This window comes from Coenobita brevimanus, unplaced genomic scaffold, assembly GCF_032717465.1.
Source record: "Coenobita brevimanus isolate Jiangsu-jjx unplaced genomic scaffold, ASM3271746v2 jjx.HiC_scaffold_1242, whole genome shotgun sequence".
NCBI lineage: Eukaryota > Metazoa > Arthropoda > Malacostraca > Decapoda > Coenobitidae > Coenobita > Coenobita brevimanus.
In genome coordinates, this window is record NW_027642059.1 from 23,320 (window position 1) to 42,510 (window position 19,191).

Here is a 19,191-nt window from a genome sequence, read left to right on the forward strand (position 1 = left end):
ATCCCCATGGGTTAATGGTCTACCACCTACGTCCTTCACACCATCACATTTCTCTCCGTTTTCACTTCTACATTTCCGCACCTCTTTCCAGAATAACTTCTATTTTCAGAGTAGTTCGCATTCATTTTTCTTCCTAGATCATCATTTACCTCCCTACACTTTAAAAATGAATAATTTACACAGTAACAGATACAGTAGCAATACATTCTTAACACATGCCATGTACAAAGATCCCTTAGCATGAAGGGAGAGCCCTCTCGATGTCAGAAGGGGCAACATCTCCCTAAATACCTTCCAATCATGCCATGGCTACAAAGCCAGTTCCAGTCTCACACTCCAGCACATAACATATCTCCCAAACAACAAAACTCTTCCATACGCTCAAGCGACTCACCAGCAAGATCAATCCTTTCACACCTGACATTCTCTACATGCTCTCCCTGAAACATGACACCCATGAAATCAACATTATTTTTTTGTCAACATCTGATGTCACAACATCTCTTATGCAGCCACTTATCACAAAACACTGCACAAGATGGAGTTACTTCCCACAATCTTGTGGCATGCCACACATGGCCACACTTGCTATGTGTTGACAGTACCACCACCAGCCCTAGATATCTTTTGTTTAACCGCATTTACTCTCAAACTCTTGTTCCCCATTCTGTCTCTCCATTTCTTAACTCTTCCTCTGTCTCCTTTTCATTCTCTGCAATCAGCACCAAGTCATCAGCATACAATCTCTCCCATGAGTCCGTCTCTGAAGTCATGTGATAGAGTCTCAAGCCATCCAGCCATCATCCAATCCTACGTTGCCCCACAAGGAGTGTAGGAGACCCGGGCTAGGCAAGTTGGTCCTGACATTTAAGATGAGAGCACCATGACAAATAATACAGGGCTTAAGACAGATGCAAACATTCACGGAAAGCTCATCACTCAAATTTCCATTCACTCTCACCTGGGTGCTAGCACCCACATACTTAGTCATAACCACTGTAACCACCCACTTCTCGATACCAAGCTTTCTCACTGCCAACTTCGCCACACCTCTCTAGGAACCATGTCAATGGCTTTCTCCAAATGAAGAAAAACAAGGTACTGTACAGCTCCCTCTCCTCTCCTCAATATTTTCCCTGAAGCTGCTGGACAATAAATATGGCATCAGTGGTCTCACTGCCTGGTACAAACTGAAGCTGCATCTCATCAATATTCACTCTTTCCCTAATCATACCTTTTAGGACTCTCTGAATTACCTTCATTATCTGGTCCAAAAGTTTTATCCATCCATCCATCATTCAATCGCATGTCGCCCCATGAGGAGCATAGGAACCTGGGGCTAGGCAAATTGGTCCTGACATTTAACCCGTTAACTGCTCTATACATCCCAAGTTGTTCCGAGTGCAATTGCTCAATACAGCCCTGGCTGCGCAGGTGAATTTCGAATATAGTGCCATGATGACCAAGGCCGACCCATGCAAGCACGTTTGAGCCTTCAAAACCGAAATCAAAACCGAAAAAGAAAACGAAAACCATACATTCCAACAGGGAATCAGACACTTCAATGTTCATCCATGGCTTTACCAAGGTAAATATTGAGCTATATTTCGTTACTATATACTTTGGCATGTGTTTTCTCAATTCCTAACACAAAACTTCGCCTTTGGGAAATTTCATTTTTACCCCTATGTCTGTGCACCACGGACACCTCCAAAAACCTGCCATGAGCAGTTAACGGGTTAAGATGAGAGTGACCAGCCTCACTCATCCCTACGTGGCATTACATGAACAATAAACCCTAACCACCCTTTGGTTATAAACCTACACACATTCAATCTGACTGGGGCACCTTAATTACCCACTAAACCACCAGATGCCATAATTTGGTTATATGATTACCACCCAACGTAGTAAATGGTTTCCTGGCGTACAGGAAACCATTTGGCTTGTCACTCAGTGTAGAGTCACCCAAAGGCAGAAGTAAGAGGAAAGAATGACAGAAGAGGAAGGAAAGAAGATAGAAAAGGGCAGACACCCAAAGCAGCACCACATTGACTGAGTGGATGGTATGCCTTTATAATTTCCATTTTCCCCTCACAGACATATACAATCACACTCTCCAGCCAGTCATCTGCAACAACACACTCATATATGATCATATTTATCAAATCAGCAACTAAACCCACTCCTATCTCTCCCGAGGTCTTCAGCGTTTCACCAGTCATCCCACACATACCCGCCACCTTCCCCAACTGCATGCTGTGTATTGCCATGCTCACAGTAGCAGCAGCAATCAAAGACCAAGGACCAAACACTGGATCCACTGACTCCAACCCTTCCTTGTTGTAGTCAAACTCCTTCTTCAGCAACCAGTTATAAATACTCTCTCCAGGCATCTTTTTAATACCCTCACTGTCCACCACTACCTGTCCTTCATCATTCTTCACACACTGCCAACCTACAATATCCCTGTTTACCCTCTTCATCTGATTTGCCACCTTAAATACCATATTCCTCCTTCCAACCCTGATTTGGTTATCCAGTAAAAGTCTCTGAGACTCAGAGTTTGCACTGTACACACCCCCTTTCTGGCCCAATGCTTGGCAGCCAAGTATTCCTCTCTGTTATCATCCCTTTTTCCATTCCTGGAAAAGTCTTCATTTCTCCTTAACTGCGGCTTGTACACCCTCGTCCCACCATCGTGTAACCCTGTATCTTGGTGGGCTCCTTGTCCATCCACACAGAAACTCTCAAGAGACTGTTCTTGAGAGCTCTATACTGCTAATTTACACTTCTGTCTACAGCTCTGTTTGGTCATCACTCATCTCGCTATAGGAGGCATCCCTTACTGTTATGCAGCCGAAGATCCTTTTCTTCACTATGTGCTCCTTTAATACCATGTCACATACCAGTAATTTGTGTTGCTGCACACACTCTTTGCTCCCTATAACTTTACCATCCTTCAATAACCTTCCATTAGCTCTCCTGACCAGAAAATAGCCAGTCTGGCTGCTACTACTGTTCCCAGACTCATAAGCAATCAGTCTACTCTCTTTTCCTAAAATGCATGTTGCACACAATCATGATTATTGCCTCCCAGAATTCCAATATTCTTTCCTCTTCCACATTCCTCGTATCTTATACACATCTCCCATGCACCCTGTCTTATCCTCGAGATGCTCTACCCACATGACCATATAAATCCACATCCGCAGTACAACCTAATCATTCCCAGTACCACCAAGAACATGTACCAAATCATCCCAGAATCCACCCTCTTCTTCCTCATCCAAGCCAACCTGTGAAGTGTTTGCTAATTCTACCGTCATCAGGAGCTCTTCAAACAACATTTTCAATGCTATAATCACTCTTAACACATACATAAGCACACTCTACCCACTCCCCTTCTGGAGGCATGCCCACACCAGCATATCTGTCCACACCTGCCTCCCAAAGTATCTTACACCTACCATCTTTCCCAAAATTCATCCTTGCTGACTCCCCCTATACCTAACCTCCTATACGCAGCATCAACCTGCCTTCTGTTTAGGGCCTGCACCACTTATCCCTTTCTACCCTTCAAGCTATAAACATTCCAAGATGCCCTTCTGAACTCCTTGGGTGATTTGGTGTCCTCAGGCTTGCTTTTTACAGTGCTTAGTTTTGAAGTCATGTCAGTAGTTAAAGGAGGAGACAGATCACAAGCCCCATCACACACAACCCCAGGTCCAAGCAGAGGATCAGGGATCCATAGCCCACCAGCCATGGCCAGTGGCTGTGACAGTGGCCTCGGGGACCCAGCCAGGACAGCTACAGGAATACCCTACAGGCACCCCTTGACACTAACTGCTCCGTCATTATACTTTCATTGATAAGGTAGCCTCCTGGGTGGCTACTTCCAGGTTTAAGCCCCTCTCTACTGAGCAGAAGCAGCAGCCTAGGAACCACAATGCTCGGTACCCTCTGGCGGGGCCAGATCAGAGCCCTATACCATCCCAGTCTCAAATGTGTGCTGACGAAGCCTGTGCTATGCCTCTCCCCTCAAGTCTGCCACTAGGTAATGGGAACAAAGTTTTCTGGTTGCATGCCCTTGCTGGTGTCAACCCCTGTGATGTAGTAGGGTATGGTGTGTAGTATGGAAAGTGTGTGTAGTGTAGCGTATAAGACAGTCAAAGAAAGTTTTTGCAATTAAAAACTCACCAGCACCCCCTCCTTCTCTTCATTCACCATCCGTTTTCTGGTACGGTTGAAGTTTTCAAACTGAAATATCCTGGCATAGTCTTCTGGAAGGTTCTCATCAGGGTTCCATGGGGAAGTGCGGAAGCTCTGGAGGCCACGAAACTTTTGAAGGCGAACCTGAGCCGGAATGGTTTTTGGTGTATCCATTTCATCAGGAAACATGGCATCCTCTCGAGCCACTGTGAATGCAATTGCTCATATTAGCAATGCCCCATGAAAATGAATGTTGTGTCCCAGTTTAGTATGAAGACTATAAATCTCTTGTAAAATATAAGGGCTTTGTCACACCTAATTATTGGCATTTTGCAAACCTAAAAACCTTCTAGCTTTACTATACTCCATTTCACCGAGTTTGGCACCATCTCTGATACCTGAATGCCTGTAGTGTTCATGTAAATCCTCTGTACTAGGTAAACCTCTATGTATTACCTTGAGAACCAATATATAAAGGATATATAAAGGCAATACAAAAAGGTACATCCAGTACGGAGGACCTTTATCAGTGCTACAGGCGTTGACAACATCACTGATGGTGCCAGACTGGGTGAAATGAAGTACAATGTCGTTGTTGATGTAGTAATAACCTGGTAGTGACATATGTATTACTGTTGCTAAAAAGTAATGATCTACCCACAGATTTAGTGCTCTCTAGAAATTAGTACCATTTTAAAAATATTAATTTATGATTCAAATGCACTGGCCTATTGATATCTGTACTGTATTTACCTATTTGTAGTATACAGGAATTGAGCCAAGCTCGTGTTGTCCTGTCTCCATATCTACATTTATCCAATCTAGTTTTAAACACATGAATGTTATTTGCCTGCACCACCTCCCCGTCTAAGTCATTCCAAATACTTATGCTTCTATTCGGGAAACTGAACCTTTTAAGATTATTAAGACATCTACTTTTCCTCAACTTGAAGTCATGACCTCTTGTTCTTCCATCATCCAACCCAAAAATATCCTCTCTATCCACCCTTTCCAATTCTCTTACATTTCTAAATATCGTGATCAAGTCACCTCTTTCTTTTCTCTCACGCAGCGTTGGTAACTTCAGTTTTTCCAGTCTCTCCTCGTGAGTGAGTTCCCTTAAACATGGTATCATCCTTGTTGCCATCCGTTGAACCCTCTCTAGTTTACTAATATGCTTCTTCAAATGAGGTGACCATACCACAGCCGCATACTCTAGCCTTGGTCTTATCATGGTCACTATCAACTCCCTCAGCATTTCCTCGTCCACATAATTAAAAGCCACTCTCATATTGGTCAGTAATCCATAAGTTCCTCCAGTGATCTTCTTTATATGTTTTTCTAGTGACAAATCATCCTGAATAGTCACTCCCAAGTTTTTCTCATCTGTTCTCTTACAAATTATCTCACTGCCCATTTTATATGTCCAGTGTGGTCTTTTTTCACTCATTCCCATTTCTAATACATGACAGTTCTTGGCAAGTCTGGCTCCAGCTGTGGAATTTGTCCAAGTCCTCTTGCAGTTTTTTACAACTATCAGTGCCTTTAATATGTTTCATGATTTTAGCATCATCTGCGAACATACTCATGTAACTAATTAAACACTCTGGTAAATCATTTACATAAATCAGAAACATTACTGGGGCTAAGATAGAGCCCTGGGGTACTCCATTAGTTACGTTTCTCCACTGTGAAGCCCTGTCGCTTATAACTGTTCTCATCTGCCTTCCTATCAAATAATCTTCCATCCACTTTAATAGTTTCCCATGCACCCCTCCAAAGGTCTTCAACTTCCACAGCAGTCTCCTATAGGGAACCCTGTCAAATGCTTTTTTGAGGTCAAGATAGACGCATTCTGCCCATCCCTCTCTCTCTCTTGTATGACATCTATTACCCTGCTGTAGAAACTTAATAGGTTAGTAACACATGATCGTCCTTCCCTAAAACCAAATTGTCTTGGTGCTATCACTTCATTTTCTTCTAAATACTTTATCCATCTTTTTCTAATAATTTTCTGGCAGATTTTACAAACAATACTAGTAAGTGATACAGGTCTGTAACTGAGTGGATCTTTCCTATCTCCTCCCGTGAAGATTGGCACAATACTTGCTCTTTTCCAATCTTTAGGTAACTGTCCATTTTCCAGTGATGTCTTGATGACAAACAGGCCACACTAACTGGTCTGCACATTCCTTCAGGATCCATCCAGACACAGCATCTGGTCCCATTGCTTTTCTTACATCCAAATCCCTCATCAACTGCAGCACCTCATTCACATCCACTGTAGCTTCTGCCATTCCCGTCACCCTGGGTTCTATTTCAGGTTCCCTAAATTCCTCTTCCAGCACATAGACTGACTGCAGTTTGTTGTTCATTATTTCACACAATTCTTCTTCTCTTTCACAGGTTTCATCTCCATCCCTCAATCGTATTATACTGTCCTTAACTTTCATTTTACCATTCACAAACCTATAAAATAATTTTGGCTCCTTTTTACATTTAGTTACAATATCTTTTTCATATTTCCTTTCTTCTTCTCTCCGTACCCATGTATATTCAATTCTTACCTGCTTGTACTCCTCCCAAGCCCTTTCACTATATTGTACCTTCTTTTCACTTTATTCTATGCTCTTTTTCTTGCTTCATGTGCCACTCTACATCTGTTGTTAAACCATTCTTTCTTCCTTTCCATAAGTGCGGAAAATATTGGGACATTTACTAACTCCTGTTATATACACTTCTATCAGAAGTGTATATAACACACTCCAAAAACCTAAGTCCCCTACCCAGGGGCAACACCTTAGCCCTTATTGACAAAAAGGGACACAGCGTAAAACTAAAAAAATAAATAAATCTATCTATCTATTGCCAGACGCCTCAATCCCGTTTGGGGTGGCCATAAACAAATCGCCTCCAAGTCGCCCTGTCCCCCGCCATTTCACTCCCCTGCTCCCAACTCACACCCCCCTCTCTCATATACCTCTCCACCCCATCCCTCCATCTCATCCTCAGCCTCCCCCTCCCTTTTCCCCCCTCCACCTCACTCACATACACTCTCTTCGTCAGTCTTTCACCCTCCATCCTCTCCACATGGCCAAACCACCTCAGTGTGTTCCTCATAACGCTTCCTATCACATCCACATCAACACCACAACGCTCCTTTATATCCTCATTCATCAGCCTGTCTCTCCTTGTGACTCCACAGGGTCCTCTTAAATAACTCATTTCCACTGCTCTCACTCTTGACTTGTGTCCTTCCAACAACGTCCAAGCTTCACTTCCATACGTTGGAGTTGGTATCACAATACTGCCATGTAGTAACTTTTTCACTTCCATGCTCACTTCCCTGTTTCTTATCACTGCTTTCAAGGAACCAGCAACCTTTCTTCCCTGCTGTACCTTTTCAAACACTTCATCCTCCAAACCTCCATCCTTACTCAACACACTACCCAAGTACTTAAACGTACTGTACTCACATTTTCCAATTCCTCATCATCCAACCTCACTGTACATTCACTGACTTCACCTCTCTCAAAGACTATCACTTTACTCTTCCCTACATTCACCTTTAGATTCCGTTTCTTACACACTTTCCCAAACTCATCCACCAAGCCTTGCAGCTCCCCTTCGTCTTCACTCAACAACACAGTATCATCTGCAAACAACAGTACAGGGAGTTTCCAAACTCTATCCTCTCTCACCAGGGGCACTCCAACATCCACTACCTTACCTTGTACCTCTTTTATTTCCCCATCCATGTACAGATTGAACAACCATGGAGACATGACACATCCCTGTTTCAACCCAATCTTCAAAGAGAAAAATTCACTTAGTTCACCATCAACACGCACTGCAGCCTTAGCACCATCATACATACTCTTCACAGCATTCAACAACTTCCCATCTACTCCATATATTCTTAATACTTTCCACAATCCTTGTCTATCCACCCTGTCATATTCTTTCTCCAAATCCATGAAAGCCGCATACAACTTCTTTCCCTTCTCTAGAAACTTTTCCACTAAAGATCTAAGAATGAGTCATGGCACCATTAAATTTAATGAGTCTTTTCTGTCCAACTCTAATGCAAGAATTAACTGATACTTCCAGTCCTTCATGAATGCAACAGGTCAACTCTGGAACTGTCTTCCTTTTCCTGTATTTCCCGCCAGTCTTTTCAGCACACTGTGTCTTGGTATCTCTAAAATCTAAATGAACAGATTTTGAATTAATCACTTCTTATTTTTTCCTGAAGGGAACAATTTTATAGGCTTTCAGCCTCTGCTTCCTTCTTCCCTGGCTAAACAAACAGAAGAAAAAAATAAAGAGAGGAAATGGAGGATAGACAACTTATTATTATTATTTTTTTTTCATGGCACCTTCAGAGTTCCACCACAGAGCAGCGTTGTTTCAATATGTTTATACAGGCTCCAACATGCTTAATGTGTTGGCCTTTGTCACTTTATGGTTCTCCATCCTGCTTGATTTCTAACAGCCTCTGTTCAGTCCCTTATCCCTGGGGTCACAATGTATGACTTCATCCCACCGTTTCTTTTCTCTCTCTCTCTCTCTCTTTTTTTTTTTCATCTCACAACTCTACACTGTGTGGTAATGTATGTGTTCAATATCTCTCTATCTGTTTATGTATTTATCTAAATGTACCTATATGTGCATGTAAATATGGTTGTATATGAATACATATGTATAAATGTGGCTCTGTGTATGTGAATTTCAATGTGACTATGCATATCAAAACATGACTATATGTATGTGTACATAAATGTGCCTGTATCTGTATGTATAGGTAAATGTGCCTATATGTGTATAAGTATGGTACGTAAATTTGGCTGTATGTGTACGTGTATGCAAATGTGCACGTATATGGACCTGTATGTGCATGTGTACATGCATATGCCTGCATGTGTATGTGTATGTAAATGTGCATGCATATACGAGGTCTATTCAGAGGGTATCTAACCTTAGACATGACAAGCTTAGAGCAAATCCTGTATAATACAGTTAGGTAAATTAGATAGGTAAATACACACACACACAAAATCATCAGGTGGCTACTTACTTGATAGTGGAAGCAGTTGACTGAGAAGTGGATGACCGTCAAAACAGGTACTTTCAACAACGGAGATTCCATGACCATGCAGCTTCCATAAGGCAGATTCAATGTCAGAACCTGAAGAATATATTATAAATTAACACTTTTCATCCAAGACCCTTGATTAATTCACTGACCCTCAGGTGATATCCATCTTTAGTTAGTATCATGTGATTTTATTCAACCCAAGCAAGGCCTCGTATGTTGGGAGTCGGGACTTATAATCGCCCCTCCAGTTTGAAATGCCTATTCTAAGCTGAGAATAAAATGGTTAGAAGATGTTAAGAATAAAATTAAAAAGACACTGGCAGGAATAAACTGAGCGAGATAAAGTGAACAGAAACATGTGATGGTAACACGATTAAAATCACCTTTGGGTAATCAGTCCGATCACCTGGCACTATCGTGCATAAATTAAGTCTATCATGCTGATAGGGGAAAAAAAAAATTCCTGTAAGCTGAATATAACTGCTCTTTTTACAAGGAATAATGCTGCAGAGGGATGCCTTCATATGGTGTGGAACATGTATAGTTGGACAGCTCCCCTCCTGGGTCTACAAACACCCCTAATCCCCTCCCTATCCACCAAAGTGATGGTAAAATACACAAGCAATTTCAATCTTCAGTCCACCAGGTTCACACACATACACACGTTTTCGTTTTTAAAGGCTCCAACATGCTTGCATGTGTCGGCCTTGGTCACCTAATGGCGGCTCTCCACGCTGTACGATCCATTGCAGCCTCCCTGTTCAGTCCCTTAACCCTAAGGTCACACTTAATGACCTCGTCCCATGTCTTTCTCGGTCTACCCCTCATAACCCCACCCCCAATATTAACACTTCTCACCTTCCTCACCCAATTATCATCCCCCATCCTCTTCACATGTCCAAACCATCTCAGTCTACCTCTCCTCATCACAACACCAATACACTCCAGTCCCATCCTACCTCTCAACTCTTCCATTGTAAACCAAGCCCCTCCAGGCCTTGGAGGCAGGGACGCATTGCACATCCACCTAATCATTGTCATTTCTGTACGTCTGAGCCTGCGAATATCTTCCTCCTTCACTGCCATACAGCATTACACTCCTAACACATGCTGCATACAAAGACCCCTTAGCACATAGGGAGAGCCCTCTCAATGTCAGGAGAGGCAAGAGCTCCCTGAACTTCTTCCAACCACTTCTCACCCTAGCCACAGAGCTACCTCCAGCACACAACATGTCTCCCAAATAACAAAACTCTTCCACACACTCAAGAGATTCACCAGCAAGTTCAATCCTTTCACGTCTGACAATCTCCACCTGCTCACCCCGGCACGCCGTACAAATAAAATCAGCATTATCTCGTAGTCTACCTCTGATACCACTACATCTCTTATGCACCCATTTATCACACACACTGCACAAGATGGAATTGCTTCCCACGCCCTTGTGGCAAACTGCACATGGCCACTCTCCCTCGTCTTTGACAGTACCGCCACCAACCCTAGATATCATCACTTTTGTTTTATCTGCATTTACCCTTAAACCCTTTTGCCCCATACCATCTCTCCACTTCCTAAACCTTTCCTCCGCCTCCCTTTCATTCTCTGCAATCAAAACCAAATCATCAGCATACAACAACTCCCACGGGAGTCCGTTTCTAAAGTCACGTGAAATGGCTTCAAGTACCATGATAAACAACATGGGACTCAAGACTGACCCCTGATGCACACCAACATTCACAGAAAACTCATCACTCAAATCTCCATTCACTCTCACCTGGGTGTGAGCACCCACATACATGGCCATAACCACCCTAACCAGCCACTCCTCCAAGCCAAGCTTTCTCATTGCCCACTTCACCACCTCTGTAGGGACTCTGTCAAAGGCCTTTTCCAAATCAATAAAAACAAAATAAAGATCCCTTCTCCTACCAATACATTTTTCCTGAAGCTGTCAAACAATGAATATGGCATCAGTGGTCCCCCTACCTGGCATAAACCCAAACTGCATCTCATCAATATTCACTCTTTCTCTAATCATACCTTCTAAAACTCTCACCATTACCTTCATTATCTGATCTAAAAGCTTTATACCTCTGTAATTTCCTCATTCCAGGGCATCACCCTTCCCTTTATACACATTTACAATTACACTCTTCAGCCAATCATCTGGGACAACACACTCATAAATAATCCTATTTATCAGGTCAGTGACTAAACTCACCCCTGTATCGCCTGAGGCCTTCAACATTTCGGCAGTCAACCCTGACACACCTGCTGCCTTCCCCACCTTCATCCTGCCTATTGCCTCACTCACAGTAGCAGCATCAATCAAAGGGCAAGGGCCAGACACTGGATCTGCTGGCTCCAAACCCTCTCTGTCCCAGTCAAACTCCTTCATTCAACAACCGGTTATAATGCTCTCTCCATGCATCTTTAATATCCTCACTGTTCAGCAGTACCCTTACTTCATCATTCTTCACACACTGCTCACCTATAATATCCCGATTATCCCTCTTCACCTGACCTGCCACCCTAAATATCATATTTTTCCTTTCCCCATGATTTAGGTTATCAATTAAAAGTCTCTGTGACTCAGACTTTGCCCTGTACCTGGTATACCTCTCTTCTAGCCCTATGCTTGGCAGCCAAAAATTCCTCTTTGCTACCAACCTTCTTCCATTCCCGGAAAAGCCTTCTTTTCTCCTTAACTGAAGCTTCTACACCCTCGTCCCACCACCAAGTTACTTTATGTCTTGGTGGTCCTCTTGCCCAACCGCATGTTACATCAGTAACTCTCAAGAGATTGTTCTTGAGGGCTCTGTACTGTTCATTAATGCCTCTGTCTACAGCTCCCTGTTCAGCCACCACTCTCCTCAACTTGCTATAGAAGGCATCCCTTACTACTTGGTTTTTCAGCTTCCATATTTTCCTCCTAGGTACATAAGTCCCCTTTTTCATCAATCGTTCCTTAAGCACCATATCACAAATCAGTAGTTTGTGCTGCTGCACACACTCCTCACTTCCTATAACTTTAACATCCCTCACTAACCTCCTATCGGCCCTCCTAACCAGAAAATAATCTATCTGACTGCTATTTCCCCCAGACTCATACGTAATTAACCTACTGTCTCTTTTCCTAAAATACGTGTCGCACACAATCATGTCCGTTGCCTCCCCAAACTCGAGCATCCTTTCCCCTTCTGCATTCCTTATACCATATGCACATCCCTCTTGCACTCCTTCATAACCTTGTGCTCAGTGGCGGCGCCAAGGGGGGGCTTGCAATAATGAGCCAAGCCCCCCCATCAGCCCCCCAATATTGCCAGATTCCAAAGGCGAATTTAGGCAGGACGTCCCTTATTTGAACTTTCAATTTTGTATTACTATTTACAAATAATACACAAAAGTTGACGAAACGAAGTGTTATAAGTTTAGGAAAAGATTCAAGACAATAGATTAAATCGTGATTATTATTTTTAGCTGTTAGCATTTAGCAGATTCTGAATTATAGTAATTTCACGGAAATTACGGAAAATTTATCAGTTGACTCAACTTCTAAGGAAAACTTCCAGCCTAGTTCTAATACTAAGGGTAACTTATGTTATAATATATTCTGTGAAATTCTTGTAATTCAGATGGTTAGTTTACATATCCTATAATGAAAATGATAAGTGAAAGTAAAATACAGCATTATTTTATTAAACTACATTAGCCATTCTTTTAGTGTATTACGACTGTACGATTATTATCTCGTCTTCAGAAATATAATTGAATGTCGATTATGTCATAATTCGAGGCAGGAAGTTAATAAATTTGAATATATTTGATTAAAATGAAGTAAAGGATTCACACTGCTATAGGGCCTACATGGTCCTAGGCTCCTAGCCTAGCCCAGCATTCACGAATCAAGTGCACGATGAGCCATTCCTGTTCGATTCCCGTCAGCTACCAGACCAGTCTACCACGCGACGCGGTTGTGTGTAGATCTCCGAGTCTGTTGGCTGTTAATTGCTTAGTGCAGTAGACACTGAATTACTGAGCAGCTGAGCTTATTAGTTGTGGTTTTCGTCTTGCACTGATTTACAGGTATGGTGTAAGTTGATTTTTTTCTACTTACAAATGTATATAGGCTACTATAAGATTATAAGAAGCTGTGGAAGGAAGAATAAAATAGTGTGAAAATATCTGGTCTGTTGTAATGCTAATATGCAGTTTTATGCTTCTGTGATCTGTGTGCTTGTTTATGCTGTTTTCCCTGTTTATGAAAGTAACTGATGGTGGTTTATCATATTTGATCACATAGGCCAGGTTGATCATGGAACGCTACCTGTTACCCAAGATTCCCAAGAAGAGGCCGTGAGATGATGATCCTCCTACAGACACACCTGCTGTTAATGAGGACCTGGACAGTGGTGATCGTGATTGTGAGTCTGCAGCCTTACTAGGTGAGGCTAGTGCAGAACCCCAGCCACAAGAGGGCACTTCTCACACCCATGGTGAGAAACTACTACCTGGACCCAAGGACCTGAGCCAGCTTCCAGATAGTGGTCCCACCTGTCCAGACTTGAAGAGATACCCAGCCACAGAATACAGTGGCCAGTCAAGGTCATTCAACAAGAACTGGCGTGATCATCATTCGTGGCTGGAGTACTCCACGACCCTAGATGCTGCATTCTGCTTTGCATGTCGTCATTTCGGTCATGTACACTTAAGCAAATGTGAGAAGTCCTTCACCCATGACGGCTTTCGGAACTGGAAGAAGGCAACCTCATCTCTGAAGTCTCATGTTAATTCAGCAGGACACAAGTTTTCTATGCAAGCTTGGACAGAGTTTAAGATGCAGAAAGCAACAGGTTCTAGGATCCTACATGCTTTTACTACCAACCATGAAAAAACTGTAAAGGAAAACAGACATTACATTAGAGCAGTAATAGACGTACTGCTCTACACAGCCTGCCAAAATGTTGCCCAAAGAGGTCACAAGGAAGACACTGATTCTGGCAACAAAGGTAACTTCCTGGAACTGCTGGACCTGATTTCCAGGTATGATGACATTGTCAAAAAGAAACTGAGTGGTGGTCCTGGCAATGCTAAATATACGCACCACGATATCCAAAATGAACTGCTCGCCATCATAGCTTCAATAATCAGAGAGGACATCAGCAACGAGGTCCTAAGAGCAGAGCATTTTGCCCTAATGGTGGATGAGACCAAGGATGTCAGCAAACAAGAACAGCTGTCCATTGTGGTGACGTATCTCCACAAACAGAGCCTTCATGAGGTGTTCCTTGACTTCACAGCAGCCGAGGGTCTGGATGCAGACTCATTGCTCAACAAGATCTTGGAGACCCTGGCCAAATGTGGTACTGACCACAACGCCTGCATTGGCCAGTGCTACGATGGAGCTGCAGTCATGTCAGGGCACATCAGTGGTATACAGGAGAGGTTTAGGAGAAAGGTACCACAGGCTGTGTATGTCCACTGTTATGCTCACAGGCTCAACCTTGTGCTCGTTGATTGTGTACACAATATCCAGGCTGCAGCAGAGTTTTTTGTGGCTATACAGAGCTTGTACAAGTTCTTCTCTACGTCAGTAGTACATGAAGAATTTATAAAGGTGCAAAAAGAATTAAATCCCACAAGGCAGCACATAGAGTTGAAGCAACTGTCTGACACAAGATGGACCTCCCAACATGCTGCTTGTCTGGCAGTGAAAAGAACCCTACCTGCCATAGTGACAACCTTGAAACGTCTCATGGAGGGAGACAATGCACACAGAGCCACTGAGGCAAAGGGCCTGTGCATCCTGCTAGATCAGCAATTTGTGACAATTCTGATGGCCATGGAAAAAGTGTTACTGATGACCAAACAACTGTCAAACCACCTCCAGTCACATGACCTTCAGCTGGCCTCTGCAGAGGACTTGATGCAGTCTGTCATGTCTGGACTGACAGAAATGAGGACTGAAGCTGCCTGGAAGGAGTTAGAGGAGGCTGCTGAGGATTTGTGCAAGGTAGTTGGGATACGCACTGAGACTGAGCGTCCAGGTAGACAACGATCTGCTCCCAGACACCTGGATGAATTCATCATAACATCCAGTACAGGTCAGAGGGATGGAGCTATACCAGATGCCAGGAGAAGGACCTTCTATGCCATCATAGATAGAATGCTCAATGAGCTGAGCAGGCGATTTTCATCTGATGCCTGTAATGTTCTGATGGGTGCTGCTGCCTTGAATCCTAAGCACATTACATTTCTGGACAAAAAAGCGCTGTCAGGAATGGCAGCCAGTTATGGAGTGGCAGAGGGTGATCTTGCAGTGGAGGTCCACCAATTGACAAGACTAATAGCTAGGAAGAGAGACAATGGCCTGGAAGTGTCCACACCACTTGAGCTCGCAGCCATGCTGGAGTCAAACAAGGACACCTTTATAGATCTGTATAAACTTGTATGCATTGCAGTGACCCTCCCTGTCACCTCAGCTGCCTGTGAGAGGAGCTTCTCATGTCTGAAACTCCTCAAGACATACTTGAGGAACAGCAGTGGCAACAACCGCACCAGCAACCTTGCTGTAATATCAATTAATTCTAGGAGGGCCAAACAGCTGAACATTGATGCCATTATAGACACATTTGCTGCCAATCACCAGAACAGGCGCATAGTTTTAAAGTAACGTGACAGTCGTTACACCTTGATTTAAAAATTCTTCTGATTCTTCAGATTGTATTAACTTCATAACATAGAATTTTTTTCTGTCATGTTAACTGCTTGCTTACACATGATGTCTAAATTAATTGAGTTAAACTTCAATCTTATGGAATAAACTGGAAATAATAAATGTTATTATGTTGCGTATACATTAATCTGAATTTCCTTGCTAGTTTTATGTATTTCATTTGGCAGAATTTTTGATGAGATAAGAAATGTTATACATTAACACCGCAGTTTCAAAGAGTACAGGTGTCTAAAATGAACCTCAGTACATTCGGATATTATGAATATGTACATATCAATTTTCCATCAACACTTCAGTTTGATGACATTTTGTGAAGCCCCCCCACATTTTACCCCAGCCCCTCCTCAGCCCCCCAATGAAAATTTCCTGGCGCCGCCACTGCTTGTGCTGCTTCACCTACATGACCATTAAGGTCCCCTCCCACAACCACTATCTCATCATCCTGCATACCACCCACTACATGCATTAAATCATCCCAAAATCTATCTTTCTCTGCTTCATCCAATCCTGGCTGTGAAGCATATGCCGATATAATCACAGCTATCCTTCTACCGAACAGAATTTTCACTACCAATATCCTATCGCTTGCTCTCATAACATTCATAACATATTCCACCCATTTCTCCGCAACCATCACACCAACACCTCCATATCCGTCTGTCCCCCCTTGCCAAAACAACTTATAGCAACAGTCCTTCCCAACAATCTCTCTGGCTAATAAAAAAAAAAAAAAAAAAACTGGACCACCAAATTCATGTCCAGATGGGCCTAGAGCCAAAACATAACAATGCAGACACATTCAGACACTTACTAGAGAATGAAGGCAGAAGGTGGAGTTTTGTTCCACTTTTTTTCTCACTTCCTCTTCTCCTCTATGACAAAGTCCATGAATGACAGTCCAAACAGCTCCTGAAAAAATCATTTCAGTTTTAGAACCTTGATTAAGCTGAATAAAAATATCTGATGGCAGCAAGAACATCATCATCTAGAGATAATGAGTTGAAGTCCAGATGACTTAACCATACGAAAAGCTTCCTTAATTGCTTTATTTTTAATTTTTTTTCTGGAAGACAGCAGGAGGTGAAAGAAGAGGGACTGGGTGGGGTTAAACTGGGGAGGAGATGAGGTGAGAGGAGGTGTAATGGGAGTGGAGGGAAAAGGTGCAGTCAGACTGGGGAGGGAGATGTCATAATATAAAGAGATTTCACAAAATAAAAAGATGCCACAATGAATTGAGATGTTACAAAAATGAGAAGGGTCACACAAAGGTTTACGAGACTCCCTATCATCTTCTTACCATTATATTTCTCTGTCATGTGATTTGATGCATGTGATTTGATAACCACATTAACTGAGTTATCGGGTAAAAATACAATTCATTATCTGATAACTTATTCTGGACTTATAAATACACAGTACAGCAATGCTGTCTTTATAAATGTCACACATATCCTGTCTTTTCAGTGTCAGAGTTTATAATGTTCAGTAACTCTGACTTCATCATCCAAGGATACTTTCCATCATAATACTGTATTGTAAGCAATATGCAGAAACCATAACATAGCTGGTTCTCAAATACATCAATTATAAGTTACTATGTACAGAAGTAGAGAAGCAAGCCTTACATTCAGTATTAACACATTCCTGCACCCGGCCTGAGGTGATTCTAATCCTCCATCTCGCACCAGTGTTTTACTAATGAGCGTACCTCACTTTTTTTTTTTTTTTTTTTTAACAGATAATGGATGTAAAAATTACTGGTGGAATAAGTCACGACGCTGGGAATTTTAACCTTACTGCCCCACCCTGCATACATTTTTTTCTTTTTTAACACCTTTCTAAAGCTCTGATTTTAAGCTGAATGCAAAGCAAGGAAAACTCACTTCTCTGGGAAGAAAGTATGGATGAGGAAAAAGAAACCTAAAGTAAATGAAGATAAACATAACTGTAAAGACACAGAATGCAGAGAAAAAAAATTACCATGCCATCCTGATCTTCTTTTGAAAGGAATCCAGACATGGAGGTGATATGTGAAAGGGGAAGGAGTGGAAACGGATTGTTCCAGTCAATCAAATGTGCTGGTCATGGAAGTGTGGGAATTTGTACGGAAAGGGGAAGGGGCTTGGAAATATCTTATTCAGCACAGTATTATTCTATCTATCTATCTATAGCCCGACGCCCTAATCCCGCAAAGGGTGGCCGCAGACAAAACGCCTCCAAGTCACTCTGTCACCCACCATTTGACTCCCCTCCCCCCAACTCACCCCCCCTCCCTCATATACCTCTCAACTCCATCCCTCCACCTCATCCTCGGTCTACCCCTCCCTCTCCCTCCCTCCACCTCACCTACATACACCCTCTTAGTCAGTCTTTCATTCTCCATTCTCTCCACATGTCCAAACCACCTCAGTGTATTTCTCCTTATCTTTTCAACCACATCCACATCTACCCCACAACGTTCCTTCACTTCTTCATTCAACAGTATTATTCTTTGTAATAAAACAAAAAGTACTGACTGCCTAATAACCTTTGTACAGTTCTCCTAGGCAGTGGAGGGGTGGCAAGCTTTGCAAATTTGTGGAGGATAAATCTTACTGAGGGGCTGGGTTGATGGGCAGTAAACACAGCAGGGAACAATGCCAGACAAAATCTTGGCTGCTGGCTTTATACTACCATTCTAAAACTGCTTTTGAGCCATTTTTCAAACTAATGTTTTTTGGGTGTGATATCACTGTTGCAAAAGTGGGGGTGAAAAAGTAAGATGCAGAGATGACATCATAGGTACAGGGAAGTGTATAACAATGCTTTTATCATTGTGAAAGTCTTGACCCTTCATCTGCTCATCCATAATAATTTCTTGAACATTCTGAAATTTATGACTGATAAATATATTGTTCTCTAAAGAAATATATATATATATATATATATATATATATATATATATATATATATATATATATACCCCAAAGTTAGTTAACTCTATTACTACTAGGGGTTTCCAAGCAACAAAAATCTGGCATTAACCAGAATCAAATAACTACTGTAGATGTGGAAGGACTTGGGTTATTCGGTATGGTATCCTTAGTGATATACAGTAATGTCAGGATACTCTTGTGCCAGAGAAAACTTAAGCAATGAATCACCT

General features: G+C 42.4%; 1 protein-coding gene across 1 annotated transcript; it reads left to right on the forward strand.

Annotated features, from left to right (window-relative positions):
* Positions 1 to 8,968: 8,968 nt before the first annotated feature.
* LOC145389551 (zinc finger MYM-type protein 1-like) lies at positions 8,969 to 15,983 on the forward strand. Its single transcript, XM_080264815.1, has 2 exons — positions 8,969 to 8,978; positions 13,690 to 15,983. The coding sequence occupies exons 1-2, from the start codon at positions 8,969 to 8,971 to the stop codon at positions 15,981 to 15,983; spliced, it is 2,304 nt and encodes a 767-aa protein (XP_080120941.1).
* The last annotated feature ends 3,208 nt before the right edge of the window (positions 15,984 to 19,191 follow it).